We start from the raw sequence: 26,214 nt of genomic DNA, 5'->3' as shown, positions 1-26,214 counted from the left end.
AATGAGACAGCTTCCCCAATGAAAACTTAACCCACATTCACCTTCTCCAGTCTGTCCCCTTGCCTGTTGGTACTGAACCATCAACGGTAAAAGTCCTACGTACCCAACAGGCATTCCGGTCCACTACCCCGGCTCCTCACAACCCACTGTCCCCTCCCCAGATCCCTCGACTGCTGTACGAGGATTTGCCCGATCAGGCAGGACCATCTGGCCCCCTCACTGGCTCGAAGACTTCAGTTACTAATGTAAAGTAAGGTATGGTTTCGGTTTAAACACCCTCTCCCTCCCCCCTGGGTGTTTCCTTAACATATATGCCCCAATTTTTATGTTTCATACTCCACACTCCGAAGGGGGTGGGGAGGTTAATGTGGCAACTATCGACCAAGTCATGTGTAATATCTTTGTTTGCCAAGCTCTTTGCGAGCAGTCTGTGGCCACGCGCTAAACAGTACACACGTGCACCGAGAATCAATTATGTATATAACTATATGTGTGCTTCTGGGTAGTAAAATAATGCTTATTAGATGTGGTATAGTGTACAACATTGGATCCAGCAATCCTACAACACTTAACCCATAAGGTTTTTGATATAGAGAAGGCTATTTACACATACAGTGAGAATGTACTTAATTCACCAGGTAAAAAATTAGAGGCTATTAGAATTTTCAGTGACCTGTCAAAAGCCTTTGACACTGGAAATCACAGCATTGTCTTAAGTAAATTAGAATAGTATGGTGTCACTGGCAGTGCTGCAAAATGGTTTGAGTATTACCAACTAATAGGAAACAAAGGATGTCATTGCAAAATCCTATGGAGTAAGCAATCAGTCATCATCTCATTGGGAATTAATTACATGTGGTGTTCATCAAGGTTACACCTTGAGTCTGTTGCTTTTCCTTGTGTATGTTAATGACCTCTCACGTCTGCCCCGATAGTTGAGTGGTCAGCATGACAGATTGCCGTCCTACAGGCCCGGATTCAATTCCCAGCTGGGCCAGAGATTTTCTCTGCTCAGAGACTGGCTGTTGTGTTGTCTTCATCATCATTTCATCCCCATCTGGTGCGCAGGTCCCCAATGTGGCGTTGAACATAATTGGACCTGCACCAAGGTGGTCGAACCTGCCCAGCAAGGTGCCTCCCGGCCAATGACGCCAAATGCTCATTTCCATTTCATGACCTCTCATCTGTTATATTGCCAGATGCTAAGGATGTTTTGTTTCCAGATGATACAAATATTGCAATAAATAGCAAGCCAAGTACAGAATTAGAAATGGCTGCTAATCAAATTTTCACTGACATTAATAAATGGTTTAAAACTAATTCACTATCATTAAACTTTGAAAAAACCCACTATATGGAGTTCAGAATGTGTAAGGGATTTCCTTCCATCATGTGTATAACATGCGAAGACGTGTAGATAGAAGAGGTTGACAATGTTAAATTTCAGGGATTACAAATCAATAATACATTCAGTTGGGAAAGGCACACCACAGAATTGCTGCAGCACCTAAACAAGCATATATTTGTGAGTGATGACTGATGCAAGAGATACAAACATACAAAAACTTGCATACTTTGCTTAATTTCATTCTATTATGTCACATGGGATCATATTTTGTTGAAACTTGTCAAATGGAGAAAAAGATTTTAGGGTGCAAAAGTGTATAATGAGACTCATTTGTGGTGTAAATTCAAGAACATCATATAGAAACCTGTTCAAGAAACTGGGTATTTGAACCACTCTTTTGCAGTATATTTATTCCTTAATGAAATACAGTATGTTGCAAATAATATCTCTATTTCCAGCTAACAGGTCAATATATAGTACCAATACTAGGAATAAGAACAATCTACATGAATACCTAAAATCACTTACCTTGGTCACAAAGTGGTCCAATATTCAAGAAGATACATTCTCAATAAATTGCCATGAACCATAAAAAGATTGGTTTCAGATACAGCATGGTTTAAAAGGAGACTGATAGACTTTTTTGGTAGGCAACTGCTACTCTACAGATGAATATCTTAATAGAGGCTGTTAGACCTGCTTACATAAAAATGTCTGTTATATTTCAGTTTTGACAGCACTTAGTCACAACAGTCAAGATTAGGTATTTTGCATATGATAAATTTTATTGAAAGTGCATAACTATGATTCATTCTGACAGCGTATTTATTAATTCTTTAAATATTAGCAGTTCCAGTTTACTGTAATGTATTCACATATTTTGGTAATCTCTTGACATACAATCAGGGAAATGAGTATAACATTCAAATGTTCTATGTTTTTTATATTAAACTTTCTGACATGTTCCACACTCATGAGAATCATTTCATTTTTGGGTCTACAGAACAAAAACTGAATGTAGTTTAATATAATCTAGTCTTTTTATAGTCAAAATGTCAATGATAGCAACTGTCTCCCACTTTTGTTTCAATTTCACTCTTTCCATTTCCATAAAAAGGATAACCTTGTACATCACAATACCATTGCTGTTGTTGAGTTTGTTATGCAAGTCCATCCATTTCATATATTCATCAACGAACTAGGCATTTAAAGGTACTGTGACATGTTCCTATCAGGAATATTCTGTTTCATAAACTATTCCAAAATTTATGTGTTCTTGTGGTCCTATATAGGACATTTATTGTATGAAGAACAGTAATACTTTCTTCAGCATATTTTCTTTGCACTTCAGAATTAAAAACACATTCTCACAAACAATTATGATCTGCTATACTTACATTGTACTGTTTTAGGCATTGAATTTCCAAAACTCCTCCTTTGTTACATTATGTGTCTGTACTACCCAATGGCCCATTTGAACTACCAGAATAGTTTTTAAATGAATGAATAATTTCCATTACAGCTAGGAAAATAAAAATCAATTTACACAGAGCCTTATGAAACTGAACGAACCTAATGAAATAATGTAGGGCACTAACTTAGAAGTTGCCCCATATTACTGGTCAGCCTCGAAACCATCCACCCTTGAAATTTTTTTTTTATCATTATGTAGGTTGATTTATATGGGTGATCCCTCTTCTCAGACACTCAATTTCACAATGGTTGGTGAAGAATGCTGAGAGCTTATGGTTCTGGCAGCACTCATAAATACCCAGCTCAGGAATCTTAGGAGCATTCAACCTATTCACAGCTATAACTTATTAAAGCACACATCAGTAAATTAATCTCAATAGTTTAAAGAACAAGCAGTAAAGGAAACAAAAGAAAAATTCGGAGTAGGTATTAAAATTCATGGAGAAGAAATAAAAACTTTGAGGTTCGCCGACGACATTGTAATTCTGTCAGAGACAGCAAAGGACTTGGAAGAGCAGTTGAATGGAATGGACAGTGTCTTGAAAGGAGGATATAAGATGAACATCAACAAAAGCAAAACAAGGATAATGGAATGTAGTCTAATTAAGTCGGGTGATGCTGAGGGAATTAGATTAGAAAATGAGGCACTTAAAGTAGTAAAGGAGTTTTGCTATTTGGGGAGCAAAATAACTGATGATGGTCGAAGTAGAGAGGATATAAAATGTAGGCTGGCAATGGCAAGGAAAGCGTTTCTGAAGAAGAGAAATTTGCTAACATCCAGTATTGATTTAAGTGTCAGGAAGTCATTTCTGAAAGTATTCGTATGGAGTGAAGCCATGTATGGAAGTGAAACATGGACGATAAATAGTTTGGACAAGAAGAGAATAGAAGCTTTTGAAATGTGGTGCTACAGAAGAATGCTGAAAATTAGATGGGTAGATCACATAACTAATGAGGAAGTATTGAATAGGATTGGGGAGAAGAGAAGTTTGTGGCACAACTTGACCAGAAGAAGGGATCGGTTGGTAGGACATGTTCTGAGGCATCAAGGGATCACCAATTTAGTATTGGAGGGCAGCGTGGAGGGTAAAAATCGTAGAGGGAGACCAAGAGATGAATACACTAAGCAGATTCAGAAGGATGTAGGTTGCAGTAGGTACTGGGAGATGAAAAAGCTTGCACAGGATAGAGTAGCGTGGAGAGCTGCATCAAACCAGTCTCAGGACTGAAGACCACAACAACAACAACAGTTTAAAGAAATTGCAATAGACAAGATTCAGAAATGACAGCTATCTGTTACTGAAGATTGGATTTAAGAAATATAAAATTAGATCTAAAAACCACACTTTGCGCAATATAAAATATCATTCTTATACAAAGTTTTTGATCATAGAGATGCAAGGAAACAGCACACATGAAACTATCACTAGTCTAATGAAACAGGACAGCTGTGGGCCTCTTGTAGAAGAAATGGTAGGCCTAAGAAAATTTTGAGACTTTTTGATAAAGATGTTTCTCTTTATATATTACATATATAAACACCCTACATACTGCTCACATAGGGATCATGAGGATAAGACCAGAATAGGTCCTGCATGCACAGAGGCAGTCAAACAATTGCTCTTCTCGTCCTCCATATATACTTGGAATGGAACTAACAACTGGTACAATGGGTTGTACCCTCTGCCATGCACCTCACAGTGGTTTGCAGAGTGTAGATGTAGATGTAATGTCAGGGTACCATGGCTTTGTATTCACTCACAACTATAAATAACTGGAAGGGTGTGTATCATTTGATTTTAAGCTTGGTGGTGGTGGTGGTGGTGGTGGTGGTGGTGGTTGTTAGTGTTTAATGTCCCGTCGACAACGAGGTCATTAGAGACGGAGCTCATGCTCGGGTTAGGGAAGGATTGGAAAGGAAATTGGCCGTGCCCTTTCAAAGGAACCATCCCGGCATTTGCCTGAAGCGATTTAGGGAAATCACGGAAAATCTAAATCAGGATGGCTGGAGACGGGATTGAACCGACATCCTCCCGAATGCGAGTCCAGTGTGCTAACCACTGCGCCACCTCGCTCGGTTTTAAGCTTGGCTTTAGCCTTGAATATACATGGTGTTCCACTAAATGTGTTTGCCTCTATAAGTTACAAAGTAATAGGTGATGGAAATATTTATTGTGGTAGGTCACCATTAGAAACATTACACTGTCTGCGGAGCTATGAACATAGATTATAGTGTTATTATCCAAAGAGTTAAAGCAAAAAGATACAATTTTTTAAATGGAACAATAGTTGTTTCTATCATGCACTGCAATTAGTATCACCAGCTGTGTATACATCAATTTAAATTACATTCCTATCACTTTTAGTGTGGGAGCTACAACCCTTCAAAGTTTCAGGGGCAGTATGTAGATGCTGAACATAATACATGGCTGTGTGGTGGGTGATGGATGTTCTAGCAGTGGGAAGTCGATTTAAATGAGATTCAAATGTGTGTCCATGATCCTGAATACACAATGCAATGCACCTTCTAAAAGATCTCTGGGCGAGATATAACATCGCCAGTGTCACGGAGCGACATGTGTCCTCGATGCGCCATTTTAGATCATCTTGGGATGTGGGCACGGTGACATAAACATGATCCTTTAAACACTCCCACAAAAAGAAATCTAATGGTGTTAAATCGGGCGACCCTGCGGGCCATGAACGAGGACCATGGCACCCCAACCACCTTCCCGCAAACCTGTTGTTTAGTTCTTCCACAACAGCTCACGCCGAATTGCTGCATCCACATATGGACTCTTGTGTGTAGACACACATGTTCAAGGAGACCACCCAAACTGTTGACTATAAACACACGATATACCTCACCTGTCAGTGTACTTGGGAAGCAATGTGGACTGATGATTTCATCCCCAAGGATCCCACATCATACATTAATAGACCACCTATGTTGACGGTCGACAGGTCGTACCCACTGAGGATTGTTTGCAGCCCATTAGTGCACGTTATGGTAATTTGCTGCACCACAATTTGTGAACATGGACTCATCAGAGAACATAACAGCTTTTAAAGATTCCGGCATGAAATAACACATGGCCCATTCACAGACTGAAACTCTTGCACAGTAATTGCTCCCACGGAGTTCCTGGGTCAGTGACAGGCAGTACGGGTGAAACCTGCCGCAATAAATATTTCCATCGCCTATTACTTCGTAACTTACAGAGGCAAACACATTTAGTGAAACACCCTGCATATAGGGTGAATACAGTGAAAACAGTTCAGAACATAGATCATCATTATATTTACCCTTGTAATCAGTCTCATGATCCAGATAAACTAGCAGCTCCATGCTTTCTGCACTTAGGTAATAACTTTTCATAATCCTATTAGATTGCTGTATCTGCACTGTGGTTGTGATTCACAAATAATTCCAGGACTAGCATGTGTATCCATATGGCCTTGCATGAGAAGTTATCACATTCTGGTGGCTCTGAAAAATAATAATAATAGTAATAAAATCAAACAATACAAAATCCAGGATGGAATGTAACAACAGCAACACCTCATCTCATTAATCATAATAATAAACATAAATGGAAGAAAAAAACAAGCATATGTACTACAAACCCATGTTTCCCACATTATTACATCATTCTGAAAAACATATAAAGGGAGCAAAATATTTATTAGCAAAACATGCAAATTTATGTTGCACACAGAGAACATTGATAAAACCAATATCTAAAATATTAAGATGAGCACGAATAATGGAATAAAATAAAATATATAAGAAATAATAACTTTAAAATATCATTTCAAAAGTAAAGAGTATCACAATCCCCCTTTTCCCTTACATCAGAAATGAAATTTTTAATAATATTTACAGAATATTCTGTTGGTTCTTGGAGGAATATGGACATACTAAAATCTTGAATATACCATATAAATGTTCCACAAAAATATTTAAGTAATAGCTCCAGACCTAACAGAGGATCACATGCCATTCACATTAATGTTACTGTTAAGTGTATCTTGAGTACACAGTATTAGCGTTCCACAATACTATTCATTTAATAGTTCATTATTAACCAGCTTTCACCTTCTTAGGCCATCATATTAAATTATCTGATGATGGCCTATGAAGCTGGTTCATTATGAACTATTAATTAAATGGTATTGTGGAACGTTTATATTGTGTATTCAAGATACTCTTAACAGTAAAATATAAGCAATGTAGTCAAAGTTTTAATTATCACCTCACAAAAATAATTACATTGTCAATTTTTGTTCCTTTCCAGGCACATATATGCAACCCCAGTACATAATGAAATTTCTGTATCATAGCACCATAACATGCTGCTAGAAGAGACAAAACAAAATGGTACAAACCACTGATAAAGTGGAATATCATGTGGTAATACACTTTATGCATTTGTCGGGTAATAACACTGCAATAACTGGAAGTGTATGGCAACATTTTACAATTGTATGACACAGGGGTTAGGTGGCACACACACTTCCTGTGTGGTTAAACAATTCTGAATGATGAAAATTAAGTAGCAGACCATCTTGGCCAAACAATTCTGAATGACAAAGGATGAAATGGCAGACCATATTCCTGTGAAGAACACAGAATTGCAAGAGAAGTGGACCAGCATGTCACAGTGGAGGAAACCATGTAAAAAATGAAAATCAGTCATATGTTAGTTTTCTACATCTCGCATGACTTTTAAACATGATAAAGGTTGCCATCTACTGGATTGCATAACCATGCTCACCTCTTCAAAATGCCTGCCAAACTGAGGCAGCAATGAAAACACTGCAGCTATATCAGGGCAATACAATTCACTCCTTTAGCTATCTAATAAACATGGATGAATGCTGGCTGTTATCAGTAAGAACATAAGACAAAAGAAGCAAAGCAAGCAGTGGAAAAACAGGCCAACATCCAACAATCACTGGGAGAGGTGATGTTGAGTGCTTTATAGGCCACTATGGTGTGATGCTAACAGATTGTAGTTGTAAGGAGAAAACTATCACAGGAGCATACTACCAAAATCTTATGATGGGGTTAGGGGAGACTATAAAGACAAAGCATTGTGGGAAGCTGTTCATGTGAGTGTTTTTGCTTCACAGCAACATCCCATCTCTTTCTGCACAGGGCACCAGTTACATGTGGTGTTTCTTGTTCTACCAAATTTTGTCTTCCCACCCCTCTCTCAGTCTACTTCCATAGCTTAGTGGTCAGTGCAGCTGACTGCCAGGTTTGACTCCTAGTACTGAGCTAAGAAAATGGATGGCAGGAGAGCGGTGTGCCAACCCAATGCCCCTAAAAACCACATCCAATGATACCACTGACAGAGGATGGCATGGCAGTCAGTCAATATTGATGGGCACACCAGCTTCTGAGGACAGAATTTATATTTTTACCTCCTCCTTAACTCTCTTAACATGACATCCAGTGATATCTTTCTCTGTTTTGCATGAAGAAACCATTGCATGACAACTTCTTCCATGACTACAAATAGGTGATTCTAAAGGTGGCACATTTTCTGAACAGACTTCTACAAACAAGGTCTACACCAAGTCACCCATCATTACGAAAAATGTATCACATTGAAGAGTGAACATACAGAAAAGGTCTAAGACCATGACAAAGCTTTATGGTAACAGCCTGACTTTTTTTTAAGCGATAATTAAAATTTAATGATTAACCCTCATATATGAACAAAGGAGTGTCAACTTGGACCAAAGATCTGGACACCAAGTAACTCCTATTTGGGAATCTACAATGTTTCTTCAAACACCAATTGTGTCTAAGCCAGATTGCTCTGTTTATTCATGAAAACTGCAAGTCCATGGATGCAGATCTTAACTTGATGCCAAGTTACCTGACTTTTGTAAAGCCTTCAACACAATTCCCCAATATTTCCCAATGAAAGAAATACATGCAGATCAAATATCACACAGAAATACAGGGTGTCCATAGCAGAATGTCCCAATTGTAAATTTTAATAGTGTCAACTATAAGCATTGTAGTGTGTTGGTTCAAGGTCACAACCAAAGAGTAACTCGAACAGCTTTAGATAAGTACATGAGCTAGTACTGCTTTGTTGTTTTCTCACTTGCACTGCTACATTAGCAAAACGGTGACTCCTGACAAGTGTAAAGAATTTAATGTTCCGAAGTTTGCTGGCTAGATGTGTATGTAAAGTAAAAAATATGGGACAACCAAAGGTGTTTGAAGAGGACGTTGGCCATGTGAGAGCATCTTATCTTCATACTCTTAAGAAGTCTGTTCAGAAAGCAAGTCTTGAATTTCAGTTACCTTGATGGCAGTGTGGAAGGTTGTAAGAAAACATTTAGATGTATGTCCATACTGATTACAGCTAGTACATGTTTTAAAGCCTGATGATGATGGTGTATGTTATAACTTTGCAAGTGAACTATTGCAGTGGGAAGATGACTTTTGGAAACATGTGGTGATCAGCGATGAGGCTTCTAAGTAGAAAGGTAAACATCCATAATGTTCATATCTTGGGGTCAGAACATCCTCACGAGTGAAGCTCTACAATATCAAACAGATTGCCGAGAATAAAAACACCTTCTGTACTGTATCTTGGCGTCAAGTTTACAGACTATATTTTTTCCCTGAAGTTACTGTAACAGTGGTGGCTTATCTGGATATGCTGCAAGATAGGCTCTTTTCCGAATTAGAAGGCGAACACAAAAATTTTATTTGGCAACAAGAGGAGCCCATGCCCTTAGGCATCTTTTCATACAAAAGTGATTGAACATTGAAGTCCCTGAATGTTGGATTGGTCTTAATGATCACTATATTCCACTGGCCTCCACATTCACCTGGTCTCAAGCCATGTGATATTTTTCCTTTGAGGTTTGTTAAAGATCAAATTTATGTTCTGCCACTACCTAACAATTTATTAGGATTGAGACACAGAACTGAAGAGGTTACAGACTTGTTAACCAAAGTGTAGGAAAAATTGGATTTTAGGTTTGATGTGTGTCATTTATAAGGTGGGTAGATCACGTAACTAATGAGGAGGTATTGAATAGGATTGGGGAGAAGAGAAGTTTGTGGCACAACTTGACTAGAAGAAGGGATCGGTTGGTAGGACATGTTTTGAGGCATCAAGGGATCACAAATTTCGCATTGGAGGGCAGCGTGGAGGGAAAAAATCGTAGAGGGAGACCAAGAGATCAATACACTAAGCAGATTCAGAAGGATGTAGGTTGCGGTAGGTACTGGGAGATGAAGAAGCTTGCGCAGGATAGAGTAGCATGGAGAGCTGCATCAAACCAGTCTCAGGACTGAAGACCACAACAACAACAACAACGTGTGTCGTTTAATTAAAAGTGCACACACTGAACATTTGTAAGAAACACTAGGTTAGTTTACATTCAGTGTGATGTATGATTTATAATAAACTGTCTAAATTAAAGTGTTGTAATATACAATTGAAATTGGTATTTTCTTTTATGGACAACCTGTATGACTGATAAGACACTTCCTCATAAACTGAACTCAGCATGTCATTCTTTCTGGAAGTTGTTATCAGAACCAAAAGTTGTGTTTGGAGAAGCTCAAAACAATATATGATATGAGGCTGTTCGCCAATGATGCAGTCATACACAGAGGAAAGGGGGGGATTTAGAAATTCGTTATGAAACACAGAGAGATATGCATGTGATCAGTGCCTAGTACAAAGATTGGCAGATGATTATAAACATAAACAAATATAATGGAAAGTCCATTAATGGAGGGAAGACATGGTTTCAATTTACTATGGAGCTTGCCTGATAATCAATCACTGGAATCCACCACAACCTTTAACCATGCAGAACTGTCTATTCACAGTGGTCCAAAGAGAAATGACCACATAAATCTAGCAGTGAGAAAGGCATATGCCAGACTCAAATTTACTGAAAGAATTCTAAGGAAGTTGCAGAAAAGCACTTTGGTCTATGGATCTCACTTTTTTTCCCATCAAAACTTCAAGCCACCGGTTTAAGGTATTTTTTGCAAAGAGTTGTATAAGTAACAAAATTGTGTATCCTAATGTAAATTATTTGAGATTATTATGTTAAACTGCTTATGTATCACACTACTTGAGAGAGCTGAGGCATCTAGTAAGAACTATAATAAAACGGACACGGAAGCTGTTGGCATCAATGCCATTAGCCGAAAAAAAAAAAAAAAAAAAGAAAAAAAAAAAAAAAAAAAATTGAACTTCCCATTTAAACTGAAGGTCATCATTGTAACAACTATTGAGCACTGAAGTGCTGCTCCTTTCTCGCTTTTACTGACTATATGAGATTACTCGGGAGAGGTAACCCAAAGCCAACATGTTAAGCACAATGGTATATTAGGTCTTCAACTTGTATGGACTCAACTCTACCATTTGATATCACGACTCAGTTTTGAGCCATGATGTCATTTGATTGTGATCATGCTATTATTTTTTGCAACATGGATCCAAAATTAATTTTCAATAGTTGAACGTTGTGCAGTGAATGGTGTGTGTGGAATCAACCATTAAATTTTTGCAAATGTTGGGTGACTTTGGAGAATACTGCACATATCAAACATGTAGCAATAACATGCAGGTGTCCTGTCAATGTTCTTCCAGTGGCTACATGTGGAGGTATCACAGGGATAATCTGCAGTTTCCATTTTTTTATCAGTTAAATCCGCCATGCATGAAACTAGGGTTCCTGAAACTACAGTAATTGGTTTTTGTTCTGCACAGAGGTTTGTGGGGGAATTCATTAAGTATAGGGGATCATTAGGGGGCTAGGGGTGATATTAGAAGTAGAGAAGGTGAGCTTTGGTAAGTGGAAGAGCAGTATGGATCATAAACTTGTTGGTCTTTTGGTAAGTTGTTTCTGGCGGAGATTGTAATGATGTTGGCTTTTGGGTTATTGAAAATCGAAGTATGTGAGTGTTGACTTTACTAGTAGGGGAATATGTAACAGACAGGCTTACTATTACATCAGATGGGTTTGCTTCATGTAACAGGTTGGGCGGTAGGGCATTGTCAGAAAATGATGTGAATCACATTAAATTTAAAGGCTATGAGACTGGGGTCTGTACTAGCATTATTGAGGGATACTGGGAGAGGCGTGGTAGGGGTTATTCATACCTGTTATTGAGAGGGATAAAATATGGTATTCCATTTTACAGGCTCATCCTGATTGATACAATTGGTGGAAAAGTATTCCACAGAGGAATAATGTTTTTCAGGTTTTCGTGAAACTAATAGGAAAAATGCACAGGTGCCAGCTTGCTAATTAAATGGGAATGGTTGAGAGTTTTTTTTGTGTGTGTGGCCAGGGAGGGGGGGGGGAGGGGGTTGTGTTTTGTTGAGTGATAGTTGGTTTTCTTGTGTGTTGTGTGTGTGTTTTTTTGTGTCGGTTGGGTGATGTTTGGGATGGACTTGTCTGATGTATGTAAATGTTTTCTGTTAACCAAGGTGGGTGATCTTACTACTTCTGTGTTTTTCAGCTGGTTCATGAATTGTGTTTCTTCATTACTGTTTACCATTTGTTCTTTTTGTGATACATATGTAATTTTATGAGACTCTATAATCATGCATGTCTGACAGGTTTCATTCTTGATTTTATTGAAGTTGTGTTTTGTTGTGTAAGTTTTAGCCTCTTTGTATTGTTACTGGTGTTTTAAGTTCATTTATATATGTTGATTGATTCTGGTAGTACTTTTTTTGTTTTACCCAATTGATTACCTAGTGCATTGGTTTTTGTTTTTGGCTTTTTGTACCTCAATCTGCTTTAGAATTTTTGTTTGGTACCATGCTTTCAAATTGAGCTATATAGTTCAACCAATATTTTTGATACCAGTTTAGGGTTGCCACAAGTTTCCCCAAATGAAATTCCCTCACATTTTCCCTATTTTCCAAAGAAGTTTTAGAATTTTTCCCTGACAAAATTTGAGATCTCAAGGGTAAATAAAACATAAGTGACAAAAAAATGCACGCACTTAAGTATTTCTAAATGTGTGAGCAAAAATCTTAATTACTAACACAAACATCATTTGTAATGAACTGTTTTTAGATGGAGAAAGCAAGCCAAATGGTATATGTATTTCATTAAGGTCACTGATGTTATTTTATTTCAATAAAGTGAAGCACATTCGGTGACAAAAATACTGATTTTGTTGGAGTCACAAGACAGATTTAAAATACCTTCACTGCTTTCAGAAATAACCTCAGAAAAATGTAGGCCTCTTGAAAGAAATGTATAAGGTGGGGAAGAGTTGTCTAAACCAACACTATAGGTGACTGCCAATGAAATGTCGGTTGTACTATGGTTCATTATTGTCAGTTATTACCCACTGTGTTATGTCTATTATTCTACAAATATTGTGTGATTTTTCTTTCCAGAAATACTTGAGTACATAGCATACAAACTGCCACAATTTCCCTCTTTTCATCATCAATACCTTCTAATATATAAACTACTATATACTAGAATAAATAAAATGCCTACAAAATGCCGCACTGTATAATGTACTTGTGATGAGACAGTCGCAATTCCTGAAATCCAGCACCTGTAGTCTGTGGTCTGCTGAGGAGCGCCACAGTCAAAATGGTTCAAATGGCTCTGAGCACTATGGGACTTAACTTCTGAGGTCATCAGTCCCCTAGAACTTAGAACTACTTAAACCTAACTAACCTAAGGACATCACACACATCCATGCCCGAGGCAGGATTTGAACCTGCGACCATAGCAGTCGCATGGTTCCGGACTGCGCGCCTAGAACCGCTAGACCACCGCGGCCGGTGCGCCACAGTCCTAGGTCCATAGATAAACCATGAAAATCCATCACATTACACCTCACACAGACAGACCCAGCCTGTGCGCAGGTCAGTGAGAGTAGATCTGACAGGCAGGGCCCACACATTAGTGGGGAAGTGTGGGCTTCAGATCGGCAGGCTTGAGATACCCACTGAAATGGCCTGCAGTTTTGGCCTGTCATGGAACTCCTCACATGCGGCCAGCTATTCAATTGTCACACACACCATGTTGATGAAATGAGACTGTGGTGATCACCCACGCAACAGATAACTTGCGCAAATACTCTGAGAATCAATAATGATGAGGACAGGTAGCAACACACCATAAAGATGATCACTGAGCCACAGAAAGTCATATACAGAAGACAATCACACTCTCAAAACTAGATTTTTGGCCATAGCCTTTGTCAGAAAACGAGAATGCACACACATTCACACAATCACTCAGACACATCTCATGCACACATGACCATTGTCTCTGGCTGCAGCGTCAACAATCTCTGAGACTCAGATCCAAAAAAACCATTCCTAATGCCACCCTGCCTCTCATCAGCAGCTGCTAGGCTAACAGCAAGTATTGGTGGCAGCACTGACTGCAATCTGAGGGGAGAGGTGTGAAGGGGAGAAGCAGTACAAATGAGAAACTAGGGTAGCAGTGCACATACTCAGCTGCGCCCAGCCATTGATAAAGCATGACATCTCAGTAAACAAACCATTTCATGCTACTGAGACAAAAATGAGATTTTTCCAGTGTTTTTTCATATTTCCCTGATTTCCCTGATATGTCTGAAATTCCCTGATTTCCAGAACTTGTGGCAACCCTGCAGTTACAATGTCCTTGCTCTTACTGTGCATGTTTTTCTTTTTTTGAAATGACTGTTTTATCTTGTTTTTGTTGTTGCATTTTGTTTCTCCCTCCCCGAAAGCCCCATTTTCTTGTGGTGGTCTGTTAGCTTCAATATTTATTATTATTATTATTATTACTATTCTTTCTTTTCTCAGATGTTATGTCTGGTCAAAAATGGAAAGTGAAGCGGACGTTGATCAAGCGTGACTTCCTTTTAACTGTATGGTATATGTTACATTGCATTTAGGAACTTTCGGGTAATTGAACATGTATCAATAATTACAGATTTCTGTAGTTGTATATATAAGTTTGGATGTAGCTGTATTGTGTCGATGTACTAGTGGATATTGTGTGGTATGACTCTTGTAGTGTAATTGGTATAATGTCAACTTTATCCTGATGCCACATGTCCTTGGCTTCCTCAGCCAGTTGGATGTATTTTTCAATTTTTTCTCCTGTTTTCTTTTGTATATTTGTTGTATTGGGTATGGATATTTCGATTAGTTGTGTTAATTTCTTCTTTTTATTGGTGAGTATGATGTCAGGTTTGTTATGTGGTGTTGTTTTATCTGTTATAATGGTTGTGTTCCAGTATAATTGTCAGGTTTGTTATGTGGTGTTGTTTTATCTGTTATAATGGTTCTGTTCCAGTAGAATGTAGTATTGTACATCCGCTTGTGATGTGATCTACTGTTTCTATTTGTTGTTTGCAAAGTCTGCATTTATCTGTTGTGGTATTGGGATCTTTAATAATATTCTTGCTGTAATATCTGGTGTTATTGTTTGATCCTGTATTGCAATCATGAATCCTTCCGTCTCACTGTATATATTGCCTTTTCTTAGCCATGTGTTGGATGTGTCTTGATCGATGTGTGGCTGTGTTAGATGATACGGGTGCTTGCCATGTAGTGTTTTCTTTTTCCAATTTACTTTCTTCGTATCTGTGGATGTTATGTGATCTAAAGGGTTGTAGAAGTGGTTATGAAATTGCAGTGGTGTAGCCTATGTATTTATATGAGTGATTGCTTTGTGTATTTTGCTAGTTTCTGCTCGTTCTAGAAAGAATTTTCTTAAATTGTCTACCTGTCCATAATGTAGGTTTTTTTATGTCGATAAATCCTCTTCCTCCTTCCTTTCTGCTTAATGTGAATCTTTCTATTGCTGAATGTATGTGATGTATTCTATATTTGTGGCATTGTGATCGTGTAAGTGTATTGAGTGCTTCTAGGTCTGTGTTACTCCATTTCACTACTCCAAATGAGTAGGTCAATATTGGTATAGCATAAGTATTTATAGCTTTTGTCTTGTTTCTTGCTGTCAATTCTGTTTTCAGTATTTTTGTTAGTCTTTGTCTACATTTTTCTTTTAGTTCTTCTTTAATATTTGTATTATCTATTCCTATTTTTTGTCTGTATCCTAGATATTTATAGGCATCTGTTTTTTCCATCACTTCTATGCAGTCGCTGTGGTTATCCAATATGTAATCTTCTTGTTTAGTGTGTTTTCCCTTGACTATGCTATTTTTCTTACATTTGTCTGTTCCAAAAGCTATATTTATATCATTGCTGAATACTTCTGTTATCTTTAGTAATTGATTGAGTTGTTGATTTGTTGCTGCTAGTAGTTTTAGATCATCCACATATAGCAAATGTGTGATTCTGTGTGGGTATGTTCCAGTAATATTGTATCCATAATTTGTATTATTTAGCATGTTGGATAGTGGGTTCAGAGCAAGGCAGAACCAGAAAGGACTTAATGAGTCTCCTTGGTATATTCCACGCTTAATCTGTATTGGCTGTGATGTGATATTATTTGAATTTGTTTGGATATTAAGTGTGGTTTTCCAATTTTTCATTACTATGTTTAGGAACTGTATCAATTTAGGATCTACGTAACCATGAGTGCGGTACACTATCAAAAGCTTTTTGGTAATCAATGTATGCGCAGTGTAGCGACCTTTGTTTAGTTTTAGCTTGATATGTCACCTCTGCATCTATTATCAGTTGCTCTTTACATCCTCGTGCTCCTTTGCAACAGCCTTTTTGTTCTTCATTTATAATTTTTTTCTGTGTTGTATGTGTCATTAATTTCTGTGTAACGACTGAAGTTAATATTTTGTATATTGGTGGGATGTGTAAGTGTATCTGGGAATGTGTATGGGTCTGCAATGTAACTGTTAAATAATTTAGTTAGATGTGAATGTGTTGAGGTGAACTTCTTTAGCCAGAAATTTTCTATTTTATCTTTTCCAGGGTCTTTCCAATTGTGAGTAGAATTAATTGCTTGGGTGACTTCATGTTGCAAAATTATCACTTCAGGCATTTGTGGTATCATCTTGTATGTGTCTGTTTCTGCTTGTATCCACCGTGCATGCCTGTTATGTTGTACTGGGTTTGACTATATGTTGCTCCAGAAGTGTTCCATGTCTGTTATGTTTGGTGGATTGTGTATTTTAATGTGTGTGTTATCTATTGTCTGGTAAAATTTCTTTTGGTTTGTGTTGAATGTTTGGTTTTGTTTCCTTCTATTTTCACTTTTTTTGTATCTTCTAAGTCGTTTGGCCAATGCTTGTAATTTCTACTTCTTTTCATCTAATTGCTCTATCGCTTCTTGTTTTGAGATTTTACCTAACATTTCTCGTTTTTTTTTCCTGACATTTCATTTCTTATAAATTGTGTTAGCTGTCCAATGTCTTCTCAGTTTTTCTATTCTGATCTGTAGCCTGTGTTGCCATGCTGGTTTTGTGGGTTTCTTCTGTGTGTTGGCTGGTTCTGACCTCTGCCTAGTGTGTATATTTAGTGTAGTGATTGCTCCTATATAAACCAGTACTTGTAACTCTTCCATAGTTGTATTTTCATTTATTTTGTTGTGTATGATTGTGTTGATAGTTGTTATTGTTGTTTCTACTTGTAGGTTATTTGGTGGTCTATGCAAGAATGGTGTAATGTCTGTATTTGTGTCTTTGTATTCTATATATGTCAGCTGAAATTTTTCTTCTATATCTAACATGTGTGTCACTTCGTGTTCTATTTGTGCTTGTTCTGGTGGCTGTCTTAAGATTTCGTTTTCCTCTGATTGTTTAATTGATGTGTGGTGTTCTTTGTTTGTTTGCTCTGGGATATTTGAGTCCATTACTGTATTTTTTTCTTCTTCTGATTGCACATTATTTTGTTGTAGTATTTGTTGTACTTGTTGTTTGATGTTTTCTAATTCTGACTGGGATATCCTGTTATTTTTTATTACTACACGGATCTGATAAGCTAGTCGTTGTTCTGTTAAAAATTTTAATTCTGGGTATCTGGTAATAAATGTTGTGTATACTTGTGATCTGTATCCAGTTGTGTTGGTTCCTAAGTTTGTTGCTTGGTAATAACAGAACATGAGGTGTCGGTTAACTTCATCTGACCATCTCATCCTCTGTCTTTGTTTTCCTTCTAGTGTGGTTGGAGAAAGCATATCCTGCAAAACACGTCTATTTGGATTTAAATCACTTTCCGTGTGGCAAGTAGTGTCATTACCATTGTGGACGGGCATAGGGTTCAAGCGTAGTCCCCGACCATGACAACGCTTGTCCGAGGGTTCATTAGTTCTGTCCTGAACCAACTAATCACACTAAAAGGGGGGTTAGCCCTATTAGTGGTTTGTTCTTTTTGTTGCCTTTTATGACTGGCAGAACATACCAGAGGCCTATTCTTTTCCCGGGCCTCCACGGGTTTTATTATTATTATTAAGAATTTGTGCAATTCTGTGCCCAATTTTTGTATTTTCATGCCATGGAAATATTTAATGTTGCCAGTCACCATTTTGAAATTATGTTTCTGTTACATCTTGGGTCTTAGTACAATGTCATTGCTCAGAGTTGACTGGTGGTACTGAGGACTCTGATTCATACCTTGTATGTTACATCATAGTGAGGTACGCAAAGATGCAAGCTTCAGATTGAAGATGTTGATGTGTTTGAATCTAATTTGTAAAATATTTTGAAAGTAACAATGGGACACTTGAATACAGGTTTTGCAGCAATGCCTAAAAAGGGAAAAAAGTTATTTTTTGTGGTAGATGTAAAAGTGACAGAGTCATGTAGTATCTGCTCAAATTTTTGTTTCATTACTTTTTGCTAGAAGCATAGGTGGGAGATGGTTAGATCACTGCTGGGATTCTATGACTCAACACAATACCAACCAGTGTATTAAATGTGAAGAATAAATAGCAGTGGCGAAGTGTCATCGCATTAATTTTTGTTTGTACATTTAAAAACACTTTACATTACAGTATGTTCTAGTGATGTCAGTAATTCCTGGTGGTCAGATGTGAATCCATTTTAAAATACAAATTAAAGGTTTTTTAAATTGTTTTTGGGTAGTGTATAAAAAATTTATACTTTGTTTGTGGAAATCACTGTGATATGTAATTGCTACAGCAAAGATAAGATTCCGGCAGTTAGTGGAACAAAGAGAAATTACCCATAATGCAAAGTCAGATTAGACAGGACTTAAGTTAAAACTATAGTCCATTCATCTTCACTAAGATAATTCAATGTTTGTGACCATTTTGATGATTTTTGTTGGAAAGCTTTGGACTTGGCATATCTTGTCAAAAAGTAATACAACATCCTAATGATTCATCCTAGTGACAATTATCACTCTGTCACTGTTATGTTTAATGATTATGGAATTTAATGTCCTTAGAAACCACTCTGCTACAGCGGCCAGCTCTTGAAGAAAAACTCTGAAGTAACACAGATATTCAAAAACTTCAAAGTCATAGTGAAAAAGCAGACAAGCAGAGATATCAATAAGTTGTAGTCTAACAAGGGAAAGGAGTATGTCAATGATGAACTAAAAAGATTTCCAACTTCTGAAGGTGTCACCCACTAGCTTACAGTACATTACAGTCCACAGCAAAATGGTGTTTCCAAGAGAGTTAACGTAACATTGGTTGAAAAAGCTTGTATCATGATGTTCGATGATAACGTAGGAAAGGAGTATTGGTATGAAGCTGAATCTACACCTGCATACCTATCGAATCATTTGCCATCCACCACACCTGGATATCAGGTGCCATATGAACTTTGGTGTAGGAGAAAGCCTTGTCTATCACATCTGAGAATTTTTGGCCGCAGTGCAATGGTTCCCATTCGAGTACCCCACTGCAAGAAGTGGGTCAAGGAGTCACAGAAACTGACATTTGTAGGTTACTGTCAGACAACCAAAGGCTATCGATTCATCAGTAGGGAGACTGGTCACATAATTATCAGTAGGGGTGTAAAATAACTGGAGGATGAGAAATTTTCAAGCTCAAAGATAGAGGAACCTCAATATCACAAATACCTTAGGATTGGAACAGGAAGCAGTTCTTCAGGACATCAATACTTAAGAAACTCAAGAAATCAGAAGACAGTGATAATGAACTCTTTTATGGCTTTAGAATGATTCAACAGAAATTGAAGCTCAAGAAGAGGGTCATGAGATGCAAAACATAGTTCAAGATATTACATCCTGGAGTTCAAACAGAGAGCCAAAACCCAAGACATGCCCTGATCATGTTACTTACTATTTTAAAGAAAGACTTCCAAGTGCAGAAGTTCATGTCAAAGAAGCCTTGGAAGGGACAAATAATAAAGAATGGAAAAATGCAGTGAAAAAAGAACTCTCACCTCCAGTTTGTAATTACACATTTGAAGACGTAGAGTTACCTGGAGGACACAAACCACTCAAGGCTAAGTGGGTATTAAAAATAATGCCTGGGCTAGCAGTACACCAGAAACATTTAAGGCCTAACTAGTGGTAAAAGGATGCACTCAAGTTAAAGGTGTTGATTATCAGGAAACCTTGCACCAGTCGTCAAGAATGCATCTATTAGATATTCTTGTCTATGGTAGCTTGGGAGAACCTGGAGATCAACCATGCTGACATCACTACTGCTTATCCCTATGGAGACTTAAATGAAGAAATTAATGTCATTCTGCAAGAAAATTTTGCAACTCCTGGAAAAGGATGGAGGCTGAAAAAAGTTGTTTATGGGCTCAGACCATCTGGAATTAAAAAACTGATGAGGCATTAAGAAAACTGAAACTGAACAAATCAAACTGATCCATGTATCTGTTTTCAAGCAATGGCACCAAACCAGTCATCATAACCTTATATGTCAATGACATGATATTATTCTCAAATGACAGAAGTGTTTCGGATCAGTTCAAAAGTTCTTTGAAGAGATTTTTTGAGATAAAACATTTAGGACAGATAAGCTAATGCCTAGGCATGGAAATTACATGGATTCATATTATCATCATCATCATCATCATCATCATCATCATTTAAGACTGATTGTGCCTTTCAGCGTTCAGTCTGGAGCAAAGCCCCCCTTATAAACTTCCTCCATGATACCCTATTCAGTGCTAACATTGGTGCCTCTTCTGATGTTAAACCTATTACTTCAAAATCATTCTTAACCGAATCCAGGTACCTTCTCCTTGGTCTGCCCCGACTCCTCCTACCCTCTACTGCTGAACCCATGAGTCTCTTGGGTAACCTTGCTTCTCCCATACGTGTAACATGACCCCACCATCTAAGCCTGTTCGCCCTGACTGCTACATCTATAGAGTTCATTCCCAGTTTTTCTTTGATTTCCTCATTGTGGACACCCTCCTGCCATTGTTCCCATCTACTAGTACCTGCAATCATCCTAGCTACTTTCATATCTGTAACCTCAACCTTATTGATAAGGTAACCTGAATCCACCCAGCTTTCGCTCCCATACAACAAAGTTGGTCGAAAGATTGAACGGTGCACAGATAACTTAGTCTTGGTACTGACTTCCTTCTTGCAGAAGAGAGTAGATCGTAGCTGAGCGCTCACTGCATTAGCCTTGCTACACCTCACTTCCAGTTCTTTCACTATGTTGCCATCCTGTGAGAATATGTATCCTAAGTACTTGAAACCGTCCACCTGTTCTAACTTTGTTCCTCCTATTTGGCACTCAATTCGTTCATTTTTCTTTCCCACTGACATTACTTTCATTTTGGAGATGCTAATCTTCATACCATAGTCCTTACATTTCTGATCTAGCTCTGAAATATTACTCTGCAAACTTTCAATCGAATCTGCCATCACAACTAAGTCATCCGCATATGCAAGACTGCTTATTTTGTGTTGACATATCTTAATCTCACCCAGCCAGTCTATTGTTTTCAACATATGATCCATAAATAATATGAACAATGGATTCATAAAAAAGGAAAATTATGGGTCTCCCAGAAATCCTGTGGAAACAAGAAGAAGAAGAAGTTTGAAATGAGTGAAGCCATTCTGGTGTCAACACCACTTGAACTTGGTTTGGACTTTGATACTGAAGTAACTTGTTAAGAGGCAACAGGAAGTCTTCTATATCTATCTCAAATCTCCAGACCTGATGTGTGTTTTGCTGTAAGTCTCCTGAGCAGATATATTCATTGTTTTAAAAAGATTAATTGGTTGTCAGTAAAAAGATTGTTTAGATATTTAAAGTGAACCATGTACTACATGCTAGAATTTTCTAGAGATGGTAACAGAGAAATAATTGCCTTCAGTGATGCAGATTGGGGAAATAAAATCAATGACAGACATTATGTAAATGGTTCATCCATTAAAATGCAAAACTCTAATTTCATGGACTAGTAGAAAACAAGAAAACAACTGCACTTTCTACCTGTAAAGCTGAATATAAAGCCCTACTGTGGTTAAGATAACTTATGTCTGAGGTAGATCCAAACAGTGTCAAATTCACTTACAGTATACTGTGATAAGAAAGGAGCCATTCAGTTATCCAAGAACCTAGTGACAACTCCAGATGCAAACATACAAGTATAAAGTACCGTTTTATAAGAAGGCATCTTGAATCAGGTGTCATCAATGTTGAACATCTGCCTTCTGAAGAAATGTTAGCTGATGCTTTCACAAAACCACTTAGCAATGCCAGATGTGAAACTTGTCAGAAACTATGACCTTGTAAATTGTTCTTGATTTTTCTTCTGGTACTTAATGTAACTTTCACTTATGAAAGCAATGGATAAAATATAAACCAAAATGGAAGAGCACTTACTCCCCAGGACGTAAGTTGTATGTGGGATATCTTGGAACGTGATTGTATCCCTCTTCTGTGTGGCTTGCATTATCTCCTACATTCACATTACTTGTTCCATACATACACTCCTCATATGAAGGAGGTGCTGCAATGAAACACATTAATAGTGAATAAATGTTTGTTGAGGCTGAATTCATGATTAATCATGGGGCTCTACTGTCCCATTTGCTAAATAACAAATGCCAGCATACAAAAACTCATGGTAGTGTGCCTCTATCTACCATGTAGAGATTTGCAAATCATTACACAAGAGAACAATTATATTCTAAATCACAAGCAAGACTGCAGAAAGATGTAATTAGTATACCATTACATACACATAGCATCAATAAAAGACTGTAATATCAGCTAGTAGTACGTCTCTGAATTGCTCATCAAAAAACAAATTACTATGGAAAAAAATATTTCAGACTATCAATCTGTAATCTTAGTGAAGATACTACAATTAACAGAAATAAATATGAATTAATTGTCATCTGCAACCATATACAACAAACTGTGAAAGAAATCAGTTACTGTAAAAACATGACACATAAGGAAAACCACACCATGGGGTAAGAAGGCATGAATTCATAATTTTATGTGTTTCTTCAAAAATCTGTAATTATGATTTTTAAAAACTAATATTTACATGTATACAAACAGTAAAGAACATTCTTTATGCTTAACAGCCATTAAATAAAGCCCACGATAATGCTGCAACAGCAGTGAAAGATGTTTGGGATAAAAAACAAAATTGTGTTTTGTTAAAGGCAAACCCCGTCCAAAAATATATGTATTGTTAGAGCAAACATGGACAAAAGAGCATCAACCCCAAGATGATTATGCTTCATGTTAGTTTAGCTCATGTTGGACTAAACTCAGTACAGACACATATGTAATAGGAATGTTACTACTGATGTATAAGTGGCACATACTGTTTTATCTAACTTGTTTATGCCACTGTCATGTTCATCTATGACTGTTCAATTACACCATTGATGATAAATCACTAGAAACTGTAACAACCATAAAATACCTATCAGCAAGTATTCAGAGTAACCTAAAGTGAGATAACTGCATAAAAATATTGCAGAAGAAGCTAGGTTGAAATTCACTGAATAAATCTTAAGGAAATGTAGCCACAAACAATAAGTCTGGGACCGTTGCCAGGTTGAATTATTAGAAAAGAGAGAAAATATACAACAACAAGCAGCAAATTTTGTCACAGGAACATTTAGCAAGAAAGGGAGTGTTACAGATATGCTCAACAAACTCCAGAGGTGGGTCTTTCAAAAGAAGTGCTATTATGCAAGGAGAGGTTTACTGTTTAAATTCTGACAGCATACATTCCAAGAAATGTCAGGCAACATACTGCTTCCTCCCACATATGTCTCATGAAATTGCCTTGCCACAGTAAGGAAATGAAAGAAAGTAGACCTCACATGGAGGCTTACTGACATTCGTTCTTCCCCTGCAGCATTCTCTAATGGAATGGGTGGGGCAGGGGATTGCATTTATTTCATAATTATTCCACACACACACACACACACACACACACACACACACACAGAGAGAGAGAGAGAGAGAGAGAGAGAGAGAGAGAGAGAGAGAGAAAGGTGGCTTGCAGAATAAGGACAGACCGCTACTCACCACATAGAGGAGGCATTGAGTCACAGACAAGCACAATGAAAAGACTGTGGACAAGAAAGTCCTTCTTCCAAAATAGAAAACACACACTTATTCACACTAGCATAACTTGACACACGTGGCCACTGTCTCTGCTCCCTGGGGCCCGACTGCTACGACAGCACATGACTTGAGCAGCTACCTGGGATGGGTGGTGTGGTTAAGGAGAAAGCAGGCAGCTGGACTGATAGCAGGGTAAGCTTGGGGGAAGCACTGTGGCAGCATGCAGGGACATGATCGACATAGCAAAGGGCTGAAATGTGCAGAGTCAAGAGACTGTGCTGGGATGGTTAGAGGGCATGGAGACTGTAGAGGAGAAAAGTAGGGAAGAATCACAGATCAGTGGGCATGTTGGTAGGATAGAAAGGACGTGCAGTGGGAGTAGGGAAGGGGATAGGCAGGTAGAAGAAAGGGACTTGCAAAGGTTGCGGCCAGGATTACGGGAACAAGGGATATGTTATACAGTATTCCCACCTGCACAATACAGAAAAGGTGGTGTTGGTAGGAAGGATCTAGATGGTACAGGCTGTGAAGCACTAATTGCAATGAAGCACATCATTATGGGCAGCATGTTTAGCAACTGGATGGTCCAGCTGTCTCTTGGCCACAATTTGACAGAGGCCATTAATGCAGACAAGCAGTTTGTTAGTTGTCATGCTCATGTGAAAAGGAGCACAGTCATCACAGCTTAGTTTGTAGATCACATGGCTCCTATCACAGGCAGCCCTGACTATGATGCCTGTGGCAGGACCAGATTAGGTGGTAGTGGGAGGATGTATGCATCTGGTTCTGTTGCAGGGATATGATCCACAAGGTGAGTGATTTGGAGCAGGCGTAGAGCATGGATGGATAAGGATATCGTGCAGCTTTGGTGGGCAGAAGAATACCATAGTAGGAGGGGTGGGGAGAAAATTAAGTAGACATTCCGCATTTCAGGGCATAATGAGAGTTAGTCTAAGCTCTGGCAGGGAATATTGGTTCACTTGCTTCAATCCTGGGTGGTACTGAGTCACAAGAGGAGTGCTCTGGATTTCTTGAATGGGGTCACTGCAATAGGGTTTTTAGGGTAATGTATCTGACAGCTGGCTGAGTCCCTCTGCCCGGTAACCCTGTAGGTAGTAACCACAATAGTGGACTCTTTCATCAGAGGCCATTAATGCAGACAAGCAGTTTGTTAGTTGTCATGCTCATGTGAAAAGGAGCACAGTCATCACAGCTTAGTTTGTAGATCACATGGCTCCTATCACAGGCAGCCCTGACTATGATGGGATAGGAGATGCCTGTGGCAGGACCAGATTAGGTGGTAGTGGGAGGATGTATGCATCTGGTTCTGTTGCAGGGATATGATCCACAATTTTTAGATGGTGCAGTGTGGTTTTCTGTGCAGATATAAGGTTAGTTTCCATGTTGAGAGATTTGATGAATGACAGTGAGGAAAGGTTCAAAGTTAGGAAATACTGGAAAGTTAACACAGGGTTATTTTGGGGGCACTGTGGGTGGAACATGGTTAGATGGAGGACTGAACTGAATCAGGCAGCATTCAATATTGGTTTCAGATTGACACTGATTGGTAGGACTGGTTGTAAAAAAGTGTTTCCACTGTAAGGACTAGGATTGCTGATATTTTTAAAAATATCAGGAATCCAATACACAGATATTTAAAAAAACACCATTAGCCACCTTTGATATATCAAAAAAAAGTTATCAATTTATTCATGGAAAAAATATCAATGTAGTGGCCAAAAATAATATTGACCGCACATTGCAAATACACTGCCAGTCTTAGAGCTGTACGCTTAAGTATTGATTTATTATTAGATATTCCGTACATCAACAAGCTAGCAGCCTGTATATCCCTCTTAGAGCACAAATTGAAAGGATAATGACGCACATTCACTCTTGGTGATAATCACTTTGCTAACAAT

The 26,214-nt window shown here is 38.1% G+C and overlaps 1 protein-coding gene across 2 annotated transcripts in view; it reads right to left on the bottom strand.

Moving 5' to 3' along the window:
• The window catches only part of LOC124778031 (arrestin domain-containing protein 3-like), a 123,853-nt gene that overhangs the window by 23,004 nt on the left and 74,635 nt on the right, over nucleotides 1-26,214 (bottom strand). For both annotated transcript variants that reach the window (XM_047253612.1, XM_047253613.1), the window contains exons 7-8: nucleotides 22,580-22,706; nucleotides 6,128-6,311 (exon numbers count right to left, since the gene is read on the bottom strand). In XM_047253612.1, coding sequence (XP_047109568.1) covers nucleotides 6,296-6,311; nucleotides 22,580-22,706 — 143 coding nt within the window. In that variant the 3' untranslated portion in view covers nucleotides 6,128-6,295. The remainder of the gene's footprint in view (nucleotides 1-6,127; nucleotides 6,312-22,579; nucleotides 22,707-26,214) is intronic.

The sequence above is a fragment of the Schistocerca piceifrons genome, chromosome 2 (assembly GCF_021461385.2).
Source record: "Schistocerca piceifrons isolate TAMUIC-IGC-003096 chromosome 2, iqSchPice1.1, whole genome shotgun sequence".
In the NCBI taxonomy this organism is placed as follows: Eukaryota; Metazoa; Arthropoda; class Insecta; order Orthoptera; family Acrididae; genus Schistocerca; species Schistocerca piceifrons.
This window is presented reverse-complemented; position numbering and strand designations above follow the sequence as displayed.